This window comes from Dermacentor silvarum, chromosome 2 (genome assembly GCF_013339745.2).
Source record: "Dermacentor silvarum isolate Dsil-2018 chromosome 2, BIME_Dsil_1.4, whole genome shotgun sequence".
Classification (NCBI taxonomy): Eukaryota; Metazoa; Arthropoda; class Arachnida; order Ixodida; family Ixodidae; genus Dermacentor; species Dermacentor silvarum.
In genome coordinates this window covers 164,316,004-164,333,051 of record NC_051155.1, presented here as the reverse complement: position 1 = coordinate 164,333,051, position 17,048 = coordinate 164,316,004, and the positions used below count along the sequence as shown (strand labels likewise).

The 17,048-nt window shown below is 43.9% G+C and overlaps 1 protein-coding gene across 3 annotated transcripts in view; it reads right to left on the bottom strand.

Moving 5' to 3' along the window:
• LOC119440532 (tudor domain-containing protein 1) overlaps positions 1 to 10,032 on the bottom strand; it is a 71,926-nt gene extending 61,894 nt beyond the window's left edge. The window contains exons 1-4 of one of the 3 annotated variants that reach the window (XM_049661816.1): positions 9,854 to 10,032; positions 8,628 to 8,765; positions 1,985 to 2,048; positions 5 to 96 (exon numbers count right to left, since the gene is read on the bottom strand). In XM_049661816.1, coding sequence (XP_049517773.1) covers positions 5 to 96; positions 1,985 to 2,048; positions 8,628 to 8,758 — 287 coding nt within the window. In that variant the 5' untranslated portion in view covers positions 8,759 to 8,765; positions 9,854 to 10,032. The remainder of the gene's footprint in view (positions 1 to 4; positions 97 to 1,984; positions 2,049 to 8,627; positions 8,766 to 9,853) is intronic. The other 2 variants (XM_049661817.1, XM_049661818.1) reach the window with 2 other exon arrangements.
• Between the last annotated feature and the right edge of the window lie 7,016 nt (positions 10,033 to 17,048).

Here is a 17,048-nt window from a genome sequence, read left to right as displayed (position 1 = left end):
TCACCCGATTGTCTTATCTGGGTATTCTGGCTTTGGCTGGAGTCTCTGAGCACCAAGCACTTTTCCACAGCCAGAAAACAAGTTCCTAAGGCCAGCCTGAAATGAACAATTTCTACGCATGAATGAAAAATGCACTAACCTCAATTTTTGTCAACCGAACTTTTTCTTTCTTACTAAACAATGAAAATACATTGCTAAGGTCAATTAGGTCAACTGCAGTCAGGTATACACAAACTTCAACTATTCCTGATGACCACAGGAGTCGGCCATTCCAAAATACCATGGTCACCACCATATGACCTAACACCTAACTATGACCTAACAATACTATGCCTCAATTATTCTTTTTCTTTTGAGAACTTCGAGCAAATCAAACAAGTACCAAACAAGTACACGCAGCCACAAGGAGCATGAATTACCACATATTGGACAAATTTTATCTTACTGTCAAAGGTCGTTTAGATGCCAAGTTCCCATAAGCAAGACATTCCCTTGTTCATCCGAATTGCATATAGGTACTTCATGGAGGTGTCTAGTAAATGACTCATTCCAAACTGCCTTTTTTTCCCCCATTTCCTTCAACTACCCGATCAAAAATTCATACGTGCCAACTTCAGAACTTCATTAAAATCATTAAAATCCCGCAGGCACTACAGGAAGGAGGAGTGCATGCAATTTTCTTTTAGTTTGATGTGTGCACACGCCTTTTGTTGGAGACATACACACTTTAATATGTCTTATTTGTCAGACATTTTTATATCATGATGATTTTACATTAAATCTGTTATTAAAGATGATTTACCTTTAAACGCAGCACACAAGCAGCGGCAAACTTGCGACAGCTGAGGTTGGTAACACTTGTTTTAAAACCAGCTACCTTTTCAGTGACTTTGCTGGTGCCTTTTTCACCTGCTGAATAAACTACCTCAAAGCAGGTACCCCTCTGGTATATGGCATATTGTGCTGCTACGAGAGGGCAGTGCAGTTATCAATATTTCATTTTTGCTTGCATTTCCTCCAATCTTGCTCCACCCCATCTTTAAAGTTTAAAATATTTTCGTGAACAGAATTTCTTTTAGTAAAACTTGACAACATTTGCCAAATCATAGAACGAGCCTAAATAACTTCACGCAAATTCTTCAAAATTTTACTTAAGCAATAATTAACGAAAAATTTAGAAGACTTGGCAGGTACATTTATGCGTGAAAAAGTGGCAAACTCTCCTCCGTTGCTGAAGCCATGCATCCATGACTAGTGCTTTCCTGCCGAGCGCTCATGTTTATGAATGAAAAGTAATCTGTTAGAAGAGTTTTCTGGCCGGAAAAAAAAAAAAAAAAAGCACTCGAAAGAAGCAAACAAACAGAATTTTTTAAAGCTGTCCATTTCCCAAGGCCGTATTCCCTGATGCAGTATTGACCTTTTCCCCCCAAATGTGCGTAGTTTTTCTCAGTGCTTAGTATTTCCCAAACCATTACCAGCTTTCCTTGTTTCCCAGGCAGATATACACCTGCTCTCACATTGACCAATAAGGTGCCTCGACACAGCAGGAGGCAGAGGAGCCTTAAAGCTGTGTTACATGAAGGCGTGATCCTAATTATGGAGCGGACAGATAATGAAGCCAAGGAATGCACAAGAAAATTTTATTTGTAGCTTTTTTAATTGAAGTGCTGAAATGATAAGCTGTGTGGGTTTGACTCCCACTGGCGGCAAGTTGTTTTATCGTCTACTTTCATTTCCCTTCATCATTCCTACAATTCAATTCGAAAACTTCAGATTTTTCCCTATGCTTTCCTTGGCTTCATAATTATGGTTGTGACCAACAAAAACTGGGCCCCTCGGTTCGCCTTCTTCTTGTTCGAGTTTAAATCACTTCAGGCATGTGCAAACAGGCAAACAGAATGTGCATTGACTAGTCTACCCAGTCGAAACATGAACAAATAAAGCACTAAGCAAAGCACAGCTTACATGCACAATATTTTCTTACCTCGGTTACCTCCACAGGTAGATTTTTGACACACAGTGTCCTCGATCTGACAAGCTCAGCTTCTCTGAAAACAAAAAGCAAGGCATCACTCATACGTGGTCATAACAAATTTGTGGTATCCACATAAAAACATCACTCTTTTTTTTTTTATTAAGTTTATGTAAAGAGATGTTGGTAACCCACAGAGGCACAAGTTATTCCTCTACTCCGACATGCAATAAAAGAATGAACACTCGAAAATGAGCTCCTGCAAGTAGTTCTGCAATGAGACTCCTGCAAGTTGTGACACAAAAACTACTAGTTCATATTTCAAGTTCACAAGCTACAACATAAGCGCAATACAATCCGCGTTAAAACAAACACTATGAAAATATGGCATACACCGCAACATAAGAACGTACAAAAAACAATGAACAAACAAGATCACATCTCTGGAATCTATGTAGTAACAAGTGTTGCAAACATCGACGTACATGTCTGAATTAATGTACATAAAACTCTAATAAGTTCTACAGCTACCAAACTGTATGAAATCCAATTTTCAGCAATGCCCATTTAAAACTAATAAATTCTACAGCTACCGAACTGCATGAAATCTAATTTTCAGCAATGCCCATTTCATCAAGAAGCTATACAAATGCACGTGCCGCCCGTATTTGGGATGTTTCTCTTGGACACATACCCTAGAGTTTCTCCACAAGTAAATGACAAATATGTCACCACAAAGGCTATTCAGCAAGTCAGTTTTCACACAAAGGTGACAAGGTTGCTCCGTCAGATAAGATCAACAAAGTGTGTTGTGCCATGGCTAGGGTTCAGCATTTCCAGTTTAAACTCTTAGGACCCCTTGTACAATACATTGCACATTGCCTTCAACATTTTTTTCAAAATTCACTCGGAAGTCATTACACACAATATTCATTCTGTGTATGAAGTACAGTGCACATGTAACTGTAAAGAAGTGGTTCACTTATATTCCTGTCATCCGCTTTCGAGGAATTTGACACTCAATTGATCTAGACCTCTGTGTCATCCCAGACGGCCAAAAGCAATCTCGAGTTGCGTATCGAAATCACTGAAATTCCGTGACAATATCACACACAGCAGCAACATGGCAATGTTGCTGCCACATAGTTCCATTTTCATCTCTGCGTCTAAGCAATAAAATGCTGTTTTTACCATAGCAGGCATGAGGAGATGATGCAGTTTTTTTTTTTTTCCGCGTACATAGAGATGCAGTATTTGACATCTAACCGTGGTTTTAAATTTCGAAAATTGTTTTTCAAGTTCGTAACATAACAGTACACAATAAAAAACCACCTTGAAGACTGATTACATACCATTAGTTGTGTTCAGGTTTATGAACGCTAAACAAAAAATAAATAAATAAAATTAAAATGGCACACCTCCACTTTAAACAGGCCATTGAAAGCAAATTTGCCAGAGAGCTAAGATAGTGATCACTTTGGAGCTGCAAACAGACATGCACTCCGATGCAAGGAGCCTGGGCAGAGTCAAGGCCCCCTCCAACCCCACAAATTACTATTTTTCTTTATTTGTAGCCATTTTGCCTTTCACAACAATGAAATCTAGAAAGAGGGAGCACACAGAGGAGTCGTGGGAGCCTTGGCCTGGGCCTATGCAGTCCTTGCATGCAGTGGTTCAATTGGGTTCAATGACGGGTCCCCCCCGTACCAACATTCTCTTTTTTTTTTCTTTTCTATATTATTTACTGGACCTCGGTACCCATATAATACAAATAAAACCTTCTATTAGTGCTCAAATATCACATGCATTCTCCTAACTCCTGCACAGTCCCATCATCACATGGTGTACTGATACCTCTTGAACTTTGGATGGAACTACAGTGTTGAGTAAAACGTGCACTTGTGCAGTCTGTTGCAGCTTCAAAAAATTTTTGAACCAGATATTCACTGAGGGGATGCGTGACTCTCACACGTCCCCTGATGTTGTTTTCCCCGCATGGCTCCTGTCTCCTGTAATCCGGCTTCGCCGGGTAGCTTTACGGCGGCGGAGTTGCAGCGTATTACTAGAGATGGCGCTAGTGTTGTGCTGCTGACGTCACCTGACGGCGGGGGGTTACGCGAGCACAAAAGGGAGAAGGCTGTTACTCTTCGGGTTGGGGTCGGTGACGGATGCGAACGTCCCGCGTGTGCGGCGATCCACGCTCGCGAGACCGTCTCGCGTGGCTAGGAGCAGGGCACCGGTATGGACGAACACGGATTGTTCGAACATGCCACCGTTCACGTGACCGTACATGTGAACGACTAGACGATGGTGTCATAGCATTGGGCGTACATATTCGCTCGCTATTCGGTCGCGGTGAGTCTGATTTCCTTGACTTTCTTGAATTCGGCTAGCATGCATTAGTGTATGAAAGGTGCAATAAACGCCCTTTTGATTGTTTGCACTACTGTGTTGTCGTTCCTTTGTGCCAAGAGCACGTGTGAGACTCCACATCACAGAAAGATCCACATTTTTGGTTGTAAATAAAAACTGAACATGCTACACTGCAGCCTTGGCAGATCTTAATGCATCTGTTATGGCTGCAAACGAGAAATTATAAAATTTTTCTGAATGTGTACGTGTCAGTGTATTTGAACACAGGGCCAGTATTTTGTAGCGATGCGTTATGCTTTATTCTATACTAGTCTCATCATCCACCGCTCATGGCCAGCTGATCTTGTTGATAACGTGAGCAGACCGTCGCTGACCAAGCACGAAAAGGCATTAGCATCGGAAAGGCATTGCTACAAAATACCGGCCTAGGTGATTTTCTTCTGAATGTGCACTTTACAGAGGTATTTGCATGCAGTGATCTTACTGATGTATTTGGAGGAGTGAAGCATCTTACAAAAAAACACTACACCTCGTGCTGGTGCTCTTGGCACTTTCTTACACACACACTTGACAAGTTGGGTGTCACATCAGCAAAGTGATGCCAAAAAATGACTATTCTAAACATTGTATGGATGGTGCTAAAGTCTTGATGGACACCATGTTGAAGCCCAACTGCAACTTTACTTCACTTTGGCTAAATTGGTTTTAAATGAGTAGTATATACAGTCGAACCTCGATATAACGAAGTTGTACTTGCAGCAAAAAACTCCGTTAAATCGTGTATTTCCTTAATCTGAGATGTGCATGTGTTGCGTCGCACGGCACCGTAAATCTAAGCGAGGGCGCCCACAAAGTAAAAGCAAAAGTGTAAAAAGATCCGGATATCGGTCCTTCTCCCGAAAAAAAAAAAAAAAAGTTGATGGCGATAGCAAAGAGACAACTACACAAAGTAAGGTTGCTTGTTTTATCGGTGTCACGCACGCTCAAGCAAACATTACCAGATCTCACTCGATAACCACGAACTGCAGTCACAACGCAAGTGAGCGCTTCGCACCGCGTCTCGGAAACTTGAGATTATGCGACTGCCAACACTAGACGCGCTGGGAGAACAAAATGTGAGTGAAGGCACCAACCACTTCGGCACCGGCCTTTGCACTTGCCGCGGAGAGATGACCTCCAAGATACAGCGTGTGGCCCACGCACAGAAGCGCGCACGAGGAGAAGAGAGAGAGAGAAATGGTTCTTTATGAAGAAAGGAAAGATTGGCACTAGCAGATAGACGCGCATCCCTGCCCCCACCCCCAAGCGCATGCTTGGTGATGTTACCGCGCGTTTACTTGTGCAGAAGGAATCGTCAGCTGTCGTGTTTCTCAGAGTTGTTTACCAACTCAACAAATGGCACAGCGGTGTTTCCTGCCCACCACGTCCCGGCGCGTGCACTTTGACAGTGGTTTCGCCGCTCAAACGTTTGATGCAGAAGATTTAAATTAACTTTTGCCTCGGCCAACATAGTTTTTGCTAGATTTACTAGCCATAAAGGCTCCAAGTACATGCTTGAAATGGGCGAAAACTTCGTTAAATCGAAACAGCATTACGAAAGTTACTTCGTTCAATTGCGCAGAAAAATACACGGTTTTCAATGCAATTAAGATCAAGAAATGAAAATAGTTCGTTACATCTCGAATTTCGTTAAATCGAGGTTCGTTATATCGAGGTTTGACTGTACTACTGAAGTAATCTTGGTAGAGCTGGCAAATGTCTAAATCGGCAGCCTTTGAATAGCACCTCAGCAGGTGAAGTGTACACCTGGCGGTTTGCCGATATAATGCAATTCCCAGTATTTTGTCTCCAAACTTTTTCTGTGAGCTGTGCAGCCGTGGAAAATCTCAGGGGCTATGCATCACTTCTAGCCAGCTTAAATGGTAGCCATTTTTCTTTTGGTTTCGTATCAAAAGTGCTTACTTTTGTGAGCTTTCGCCAACTGACATAGTCATATCACCTTCAGTCATGAATTATGACCATTATGAATAAATGTATGAAATTTACTTAATTTTATGCCAAGGTGCTGCGGATTCTATTAAGAGCAAGTCAAGGTGGAAGAATGATCCTTTTTCATTTCATGATGAGTCACCATAATTGCAGAGATTTATTATCTAATTATTGTGCACTCAGTAATGATACGCATCTTCATAAAAAAGAATTAAATCACTAGCGCAAATTACTTGCAAAAGGTAATTATTGGTTGTTAGCATTACTAGAAATAAAAAAATTATTTCACAATTGTTACAGGCACGTCCCACATCGCATCTCCCATCAAACACAACAGTGCCTTCTCCAAAGCAATCTTCGGTAGCGATATATTTCCCTCAGAAGTAAAATGAAGGTACTTGAGGTAAGCAGAATGTTCATTTTACCCTAAACTTAATTTCTGCAGCCTATTCCTTGCCACAACTGCAGAGAAATGGCAAGTCACGTCCACAAATGTTTACACCGTGACTGAAGGGGATATTTCAAAAGTTAGCTTTTTAACGGAGGCTGCTCTATATCTACTGTATGAAGCTAGCCCTTCTTGTGCGGTCAAAACTTTTATTGCAGTTGGCTTTTAAGAGCACTACTAGAAAAGCGAGCAGCTCTACATCTAGCCAATTAACTCATTTTGATCAAAATTATGAAATATTCAAAAGTGCAACAATAAGAAGCAAAAATCTGCACGGTAGCTGGAGATTCATGAAGAAAAAAAAAAGAAACTAGCCATTAGGTCGACGGAAATTTTTTTACATCCACGATGCCACGTACAAGCAGTATATTACTGCCCACATGGCAAAAGTCGAATTTTATTAGCTTCAACAAGAGCTAACTGACATGTGGCTGTTCCCCCTGCACATCTCAAAGCAGAAGAAATCATGCTTCGCTCACATTTTGTAATTGTGTGCAGTGCTAGCTGCAATCACAATAATGCTGCCACAAAAGTTTACTCAGTTCCAGGCACTATGCAATTTTGGTAGGGAGAGCAGCAGCATAGCAATAAGGACAAACGTGAATAAAGCAATGCCTTCTGTCGTGTTGCTCAGTTCAATTACAGCGAGGGTCTATTGAAATTTCTTGTAAAAGCAGTTTCCACTCTCACATGCCATGATCTCCCCTGCTGCTGGGCAATAGCGAAATGGTGCAGTTAAATCACTACATTTAGCTGCAACTGCAGCTTCAACTGCAACATCAGTGGGAATTGGCATGTGTCAATGTCGTCACTCCGTGGCAACTTTCCCTCAATGCCATGCTCATGTCGGTCGCATAAAGTTCATCAAAGTATGCCGATCCCAAAGAGTTCTCCTACATCATGTTATCAACCCGGAAATGCAAGCCGAGGTAAACAGTGCATACAATCCATTGCATGGTCGCCACCCATCACAGTGGCTCAGTCAGCTAAGGCGATGCGCTGATGAGCACGAGATCGCGGGAACGAATCCCGGCTGCGGCGGCCGCATTTTGATGAAGGCGAAATGCAATAACGCCCGTGTGCTTGCGTTGTAGTGCACGTTAAAGAACCCCAGGTGGTCAAAATTAATCCGGAGCCCTTCACTCCGGCGTGCCTCATAATCAGAACTGGTTTTGGCACGTAAAACCCCAGAAAGAATCGCATGGTCGAAAACATGACACTTGCTCATCACTATCCCCACAATGCCAGTGGCTTATCGAAGGAAAACAAGTGGTGCAAACCACTGTACAACACAATCTGACACAAACTTCTTGTCCCCATCATTTCACACTGTTCATATTCCTTTGATAAGCCATTGGCACAGTGAGAATAGTGAAATGTGCCAGGCGGTGATCAAGTGACAGGAACTGACACGTGAAGCAACCTACGTATAACATACACGTACGTAACAACCTACGTACGTATAACCTACATAACATGCACAAGTGCATACTTTCATAGTCATGGTAGGATATTTTTTTTTTAGGTGTCTTTATAAAACTGACTGGGAAAGCAGTGCACTGTGCTTATTTGTACACTAAAGTGGTCATGGCCTTTCTTTTTTCCTTTTTCGTAATAATGCACTAGTCCCCTAAAGACAAGGCTAAATAATAATGTTCTTGCACCTTACTGTGCACAGCTTCACTCGTTTTAAGTGCAAAATAGTCATCATCGCAAGGCAAAGGTTAGCGAAAATGAGGCTAGACTATGCCGCTTGGTCTAAAACATGACGGGAGAGTTGTCCAAGGTAAGCGCTCCAATCGCTGCACTGTTTTTAAACTACAACAAAGTTGGCAATATCATTACTCAGAAAACGCTGGCAAGCACTCAAGTGGTAGGTTGACCCCAGGGCCTTGGTTGTAACTGTTGAAAGAGACGGAGAAAAACTCTTCGCTCAGTGGGTCCCAATCGTCCAAAGTACTTAAATCACCAGACATTACGCACCTGAAATAAAAGGTACGCTCGTTGTAACAAAGACAGTGCGGATAACACCAACGCGCAATTTTACTAAAAGACTGAACTTCTGCTCAAATTACTTCTTGTCAGCAACTTACCTCAATTAAGTCCTTCCTACACTAAAAACTAGGGCAGCAGTGTTATATCATACTACTGGCTACAACGCTTTCGTGGGAGGGCAGGCTTATTTGCGTTCTGAATTGTTCGTATCGCACACCTGCAATGATCATCAAGTTGCAAAGCGAACCAAGTCCAACGATAAATTTCAGGAACGTATTTCCCGTGATTTCTGGAAAATCGCATGCCACGCCAAACAATGGTCTCAATCGAGCAGTAAACTTACGGCAGTAGGCAAGATGCGGCTACTCAGCGTCAATGAGACGCTCTCACTGCAGCTACCCTCCTCAGTTTAACTACACGCTGCAAGCCGCGTTTTACACTTTAAGCGACTGCCTGACACCGCTTCACGGCATTCAAAAGCTTTGAAGCACACATATGCACTACCCTGCATGCTGTCAATAGACCTTATGAACCATTACAGCAACGCAGCCACGATTTGTCAACTCGACGCCTAGACTGCTTTGACAAACGCTCCGAAACGCGCCGACGTTGAGCGCTACCCAGCCAGATTATTGAAGTGGACATCCATATCCGGTCACACGACGTTTTCGGAGCGAAATTCACGATTGCCAACAGTGTGCTACAACGTTACGCACGCACAACGCGGTTTCTGCACGAACAATTTAGGTACGGAGTCTCGACTTACAATCAATAACCACTTGTTTCTGCGGGGGCGGATCGAGAATTAAACGGCTCATTGTGCTTACAATTTCAAAATTAAGCTTATGTCCTTGCACGAGCTCTAGAAATGCCCGGCTGCAGAGTCAAATAGCAAATGTTGCGCCAAAGTCCCGAGGCACACGCGGGCGAGTGATCGTGCTGTCACACAAAGCACGTGCTTTCGTGCCTACAATAAGCAGGTAAAAACGCACCAAAAATGTCGCATTTGTAATTTTACGCAAATGATATGGCATGCCGAAAACAAACCGCATCCGCGGTTACTAAAAAGCGCTTACCACAAAGAGTACCTGCGGAAACGCACGCACGCTCTTTCATACGCATGGAGATTGTGTCAAAACATGCGCGGAGTCCTCGCAGTCGTTGCAGCAGATGCGACAGCTGAAAGCATGGGCAATGCATGGGCGAAAGCAACGAAGAATGCAGCGCGCAGGCGCAGGCAGAATACACGCACTACTGGAGCGCAGAGCGAACTACAAGTGGAATGGCGCGATAGAAGTGGTAAGCAGCGCCACCGCACTTGCTCGATATCACGGAGCATAGAAGGTTTTGTTTCTTCCCTCTATGCTCGATATCGAGCGGTCGTGTGGAAGAATATGCTGCCTTACGTTGGCTTTCGTTTTCTTTCCGAATGATCATGTACAAACCAATTTAACTTGAAAATCTGTGGCTGAAACTAACCCAACACCAAATTACCTTTCCTCTGCCATAGGCACCGACTACGAAAGGGGGGGAGGGGGGGGGGGGATTTGGGGCCCGAGCCCCCTCCACATTTTTTTGCGGGGGGGGGGGGGGGGGGGAAGGGGGGACTCTGCTTCACCCCCGGTCATGCCGAAGCCCTCGCCCCCGAAGTGTCATTACTGCAGAGTTCTGTTAATTACATCATTTAAGGTTTCTTTTGAGCCGCCTCAACTTACTCAGTTAAAATTTTATTGTGGCTAAAAGCTTAAAATTTTGACAATAGGAGCACAAGCGCACTAGAAGCACCAGCTGCGGCTACCTTAATTATGCGTATTGTTTCACTGCAACATGTTTTTGTTTTAATTTCCACTGTGAACACCATGCACAGACACAATAATATATTTAAATGTATACACATAGACAAAGTTTATTATATTTTTTAATGAGAAGGGGGTAGCTAGCCAACTAACAATTATTTATAATGGTATGGATAGTCTATGGGTAGAGAACGAATATGTTGCTACCTCGCTTTGCGGCTTTTCTGACCCTGAAAAGACCTGCAGACTTGGGTTACCCCTTCGGCAGAGTTTTTTATCAACGGCGTGTGAAATTTACGTGGACGATGTGTGTCTCACTATTGCTTCTAATAACATGTGGTTTTTATTGGCGCAAGGGCCAGATATGGCCAAAGAGCGCCATGACAAATGATGATAGTTTTCCTATGTACTATAGAGTGGTCTATGAATTATAAATGGTTGATGTAACATGGCTGTAAAAAGACCTAAAGGCAAGTCGCTGTAAATTGCGTAAAATATATTGGCATTAAAATAATGGCAATGACTAATGATTAGAGTTTATGACTATAAAAATTCCGTTACAAATTAATGATGTATTAAAACGTATACAATAGCACTAGTGACTCAAGAGGTTCCTTGAAATCAAGGGCTGAGAGGCACGTGCTGTACAAACTTTTACACTGCAGCTGCAGCCTGCAACACGAGGCTGCGCGCTACAGATACCCTGGCCAGATTATTTGTAAAGTGTTTGCATCTGCTAAAAACTTTAAGACTGTATTAAAATCAAAAAGCGGTTCATGGCTAAGAAAGAATGCTGAGTGAAGAGGGATATGCTTACGATATGCGGGATAAAAGTACTTTTTACGCTGGGCTTCTATTTCAGGGCACTCGACAAGAACATGGAGGACTGTAAGAAGGTCGCCACACCTATCACATTTTGGAGGATCACTTCCAGAAAGGAGGTACGAGTGTGTGCCAAAAGTATGGCCTATTCTTAACCTGCAAAGAAGCACTTCCTTGTGTCTTGCCATTTTCTCATACATCCATTTCCCTATTCTTGGTTTGATCATATGTAGCTTGTTTGACACTTCGTTGTCCCACTGCCTTTGCCAACATCTCCGCAACTGATGGCGCAAGAAAGGCTTTAGGTCTGTGGGAGAGATAGCTATGTTTGTGTCTGTATACTTAAAAACTACTGACGTGGCACTTTCGTGTGCAGCTACATTGCCTTTTATGCCTCTATGGCCAGGTACCCAGCACACTATGACCATTTGATTGCCCATGTAGGCTGAGCATAAGCAGCTGTAGAGTTCGTTAAAAACTGAATTCTTGTATTTTCGTAGACTCATTAGAGCCCTAACGATGCTCAATGAGTCTGTGACCACAACTGCTTTGGTAACATTCATTAGCTTTATGTGTTTAACTGCCGAGAGGATTGCGTATGCTTAATTCCGCTGTAAAAATACTTGTATGTGGATTTAGTGTACCAGATGTTGAAAAAGACGGTCCCAGAGCTGCGTACGCAACACCAGCAGGAGATTTGGAAACGTCTGTGTAAAATTCTGCACATGAGTAATTCGCCTGAAGCTTGAGAAAGTGTGAGCGTATATGAGTCTCGGGTGCGTGCTTGGAGATCTCTATGAAAGAGACATCGCACTCAATAGTCTGCCACTCCCAAAGTGGTGGAAGCCGACTGGGTGCCGTTAAGACATTCTCCTGTAGTAGTATGCCCGTTTCTTCAGCCGACGCTTCTAGACGCATGGACAAAGGAGTCCTCACAGACGGCCGGTTTTGATACAGCCTGGCAGCCGATATGTCGCTTATAGTGGAATGGCATGGGTGTTCTACATCTGCCTTTACCTTCAGGGAGTAAGATAGACCTAAATATGCTCTTTGGAGATACAGGGACCATTCATCCGACTCAACATACAGGCTTTCTACAGGGCTAGTCCTGAAGGCGCCTGTAGCAAGCCGAATACCCAGATGGTGAACGGAGTCTAACATCTTTAAAGCACTAGGTGTTGCCGAGTTATAAACTATGGCTCCGTAGTCAAGGCGTGACAGTAGAAGGCTTTTGTATAAGCTAAGGAGGCATCTCCTGTCGCTTCCCCATGATGTGCATGACAAGAGCTTCAGCAGATTCATAGCCTTCAGGCACTTTGTTTTCAGGTACTTGAGGTGCGGGACAAAAGTTAACTTAGAATCTAAGACGAGGCCTAAAAATTTATATTCATGACTCACAGATAGCCGTTCTCCATTAAGGTCAATAGCAGGGTCTGGTTGCAGACCTCTTTTGTTCGAGAAGAGGACACACATGCTTTTTTGTGGGTTTAGTCTAAATCCATTCTCGTCCGCCCATTTGGAAATTTTTTTGAGGCCAAGCTGCACCTGTCGCTCGCAGATAGCAAGATTACAAGATTTGTAACCGATTTGCACATCATCCACGTACACCGAATAAAACATTGTGCGTGGTATGACACTGCGGAGAGAATTCATTTTTACAACAAATAGAGTGCAACTCAGCACACCTCCTTGTGGTACACTAGTCTCTTGGGTGAATAGACGAGATAAGACGTTACCAACGCGAACACGGAATGTGCGGTTCGAGAGATAACTTTGAATCACGTTCAGCAAGTTCCCTGGGATGCCCATTCCTGCCAGATCCCGATCGAAGGATTCCAAAACACCATGTGGTGTCATAGGCTTTCTCCATGTCTAAGAACACCGACAAGAAAAACTGTTTATGCACGAAGGCATCCCGGATATTTGTCTCGATGCGGACAAGGTGGTCTGTTGTGAATCTACCTTCCCTGAAGCCGCACTGTAAGGGGTCTAGTATTTTGTTACTTTCAAGAAAATGGATCAGGCGCCGGTTAGTCATTTTCTCAAAGAGTTTGCACAGGCAACTTGTTAGGGCATTAGGATTATAACTACTGGCCGAAGAGGGGTGCTTGCCCTCTTTGAGAATGGGAATTATTATTGCCTCTTTCCAGGCAGCTGGGATGTACCCACCACAGAATATGGAGTTGAATATCGACAGAAGTGTTTTGTGGGCTTCAGGGTGTAAGTGTTTGATCATGTCATAAGCTATTCTGTCTCTTCCTGGCGCTGTCTTATTACAGCAACTCAGTGACGCCTGAAATTTCGCTATGCTGAATGGACGGTTGTAAGGTTCACTCTTTGTTATTTTCTGATCCAGGGGCAATCGCTCTGCTTGCCGCTGGTACCGTAGAAATGTATCTGTGTAATGGGCCGAACTAGAAATGTACTCGAAGTGGGCACCTAGAAAATCAGCCTGGTCTTCAAGAGTGTTTCCCTGGTTGTTTACTAATGGCAGAGGATTAGTTTGCCGGCCGTTTAATTTGGTAACTCAGTTCCAGGCTTTCTTTCCGTCTGTGTAAGAGTTTATGCCTGATATGTATTTTTGCCAGCTTTCCCTTTTGGCACGGCGGCGCGTTCTTCGACCCTCACTCTTTACTTTCTTAAAGTTTATGAGATTTTTTGTTGGAGAGTCACGAAGGCGTCCCCAAGCCTTATTTTGCTTTCTTCGTGCTTCCCTAAAGTCACCATTCCACCAAGGAACACGTCGTTTTGAATGCTTTCCTTGTGTTTCTGGGATGCATAAGGAAGCTATATTTACAATAAATGCTGTGAAATATGCTACGACGTCGTCTATGTTAAGATTACAGATGTCATCCCATGTTAGGTGGGTGAGCTCTCTGTATTGCTTCCAGTCGGCAGAATCAATCTTCCACTGGGGAACATGAGGAGAGTTTTCTTCACTTTTTGTCAATGTTAAAATGATCGGGAAGTGGCCACTCCCATAAGGGTTTTTGATAACATTCCACTCCAGATATGGCATGAGTGTACTTGATGCGATGCTTAAATCTATAGATGAATATGTTTTGTGTCCAACGCTGTAGAATGTGGGCTATTTTTTATTTAACAAGGACGCATCAGATGAGAAAAGAAAGTTTTCAATTAGGCGCCCTCGCGCGTCACAACGAGAGTCGCCCCACAGGCTGCTATGGGCATTTAGATCTCCAACAACGATATATGGTTGGGGAAGCTGAGCGATAAAGCTTAGAAACTCTTATCTCGAGAGTTCATAATTCGGAGGGATGTATAGGGAAGTTATAGTGACCAACTTCTGAAAGAGCACCGCTCGGACTGCGACTGCCTCAAGAGGAGTTCGGAGAAGTAACGGCTGACAAGCAACATCTTTGCTCACTATGATTGCGACGCCGCCCGAAGAGGCGAGTGCGTCATCTCGATCTTTTCGGAAAATGGCGTATTTCCTGAGGAAGTTACTTTGTGTTGGTTTTAGGTGTGTCTCCTGAACACACAGCACCTTTGGATTGTATTTGTGTAGAAGTTCTTTAACGTCATCGAGGTTGTGCATAGGACCTCTCACGTTCCAGTGTAATATTTGTGTATCCATATTGTTTGTGTTCTTGTGCTGTGTGCCAAGAGGAGTCCAGTTGGCTTACGGAGCCTTTCCAGGCCCCGTAATCTGTGTTTTGTCTTTCTTGGAGCGGTCACGAGATTCGCACCGCTCAGAAGGCGCTGGGTGCGCCTGCTGGCTTGTAGTTGTGTCCATAGACTCCTGGGAGCCGCTGGACTTCCGCTCATTCGAGCGGGGTGTTTTCAGGGTAGGCCTTGCCTCAGAAAGCAGGGCCTTGGAGGCCACCAACCCAGAGGTCGATGGGCCCTCCTTAAGAGATGGCGCAGAAGTGCTGGCTGCTGTCGCCTGGAAGCGCTTTCGCGCTTCCTGAAAGAAAATGTTTTCTTTGACCTTTAACGTAATTATTTATTTTTCCCTCTTCCAGGAAGGACATGAGCGGGAGTATGCAGGGTGATCACCGTCGCAATTTGCGCAGTGTAGTGTTTCAGTACAATTGTCAGCAGGATGATCGTGCGACGCACACTTTGCACATGTGGTACGGCCCCGGCAGCTTTGAGAGCCGTGACCAAACCGCTGGCACTTAAAGCAGCGGCGAGGGTTTGGAATGTAGGGCCTAAGTTTGATTTTCAGATAGCCTGTTTCAATATATTCCGGTAAGGTACTTGTGCAAAACGTCAAAATTAGGTGTTTAGTGGGGATCTCTTTGTCATCCCGCCTGATCTTAATTATTTGGAGATTTGTCACATGCTGTTACTTCCAGCCCTCAAGGAGCTCGGTTTCACTCAAGTCAAGGAAATCTTGTTCCGATATAACCCTGCGTGAACTGTTCAGAGATCGGTGGGGGTTCATCGAGACAGGGGTATTGCCAATTTCAGCAAGTCCGGACAGTTTCTCGACCTGATTCTTGTCACATAGTTCTAGCAACAGATCACCGCTGGCCATTTTTGTGATCTTATAGCTGGGACCTAGTTTCTCAGTGAGGCATTTCGCAACAAATGGTGATAGTGTTCTTGCAGTTTTATCACTGTTTTGACAACTTAGCACGCGGTACTTCGGGTATATTTCTTTGGTCTGGACAAAAAGCTTCAGAGAGTCATCGGTGCACCCTCTCTAATAAAGAGGGCGATCGGGAAGTCGGGGAAACGACGAAAAAGCCATATAAGTTGCTATAATTTCGGTAGCTATGCCAGCCGCCCACCACGGAGCCCAACAAGGGGACGCTACGAAACCCGAAAGCCACGAAAACGCCAGCTGTACATAGCCATCTATGACCTAATATAGATATCCTAGGTTGGATAGAATACACCAGGTTAACCCTTGCTGCCTGCGAAGTCGGAAATAAGAGGAAGAGAGGAGAAGACAGGAAAGATTGAAAGTAAGAGTGAAAGACGAAGGTTGGAGAGGAGGATAGGAAAAGGCAACTACCGATTTCTCCCGGATGGGTCAGTCCGGGAGTGCCGTCCACGTGAAGCCGAGGCCAAAGGGGTGTGTTGCCTCCACCGAGGGGCCATAAAGGTCCAAACACCCGGCATCGGCTCAAACCCCAAGATCCCCTTTTCCCCGGACACGGCTAAGCCGCGCACGGTTAGACGCGGGAGGGTCCGACCCTCATGTGCTCGGGTACGTGGTGTCGCAGCTCACCAAACGTCTGCTTGCGCAGACGCCCCTGCGGGGCTCAGTATTGCTTCTATTTCCAGAAAGCAATGCTAATGACTCATGAAAAAAAAGAGAGAGAGAGAGAAACTCTTCTAATAATTTAAAACATTTATTAGGGTTGGAAACATCGCCACTTGCATGCAGAGGTCATAAATACATATAATTCACTCAGTAATCCAAATTGAGACCCAGCCGGATTCACTCAAAATCAGAATAAACGGCAGTCATGCACAGTACTTGCTCGTACTCGGACTCTAAAAAAAAGGTAAAAAAAGGGGGAGGCGGGGGGCTGCAGTTTCGCTGGAAAGGCAAAGCAGTATTTGTGAGAGCGAATTAGGTATATAAGACAATTCTTCAGAGCGAACAATTTTTTGTGGTCACACAAAGTTTATTAAAGTGCAATTGTTATTAAAGGCTATACATATTGAAATATAT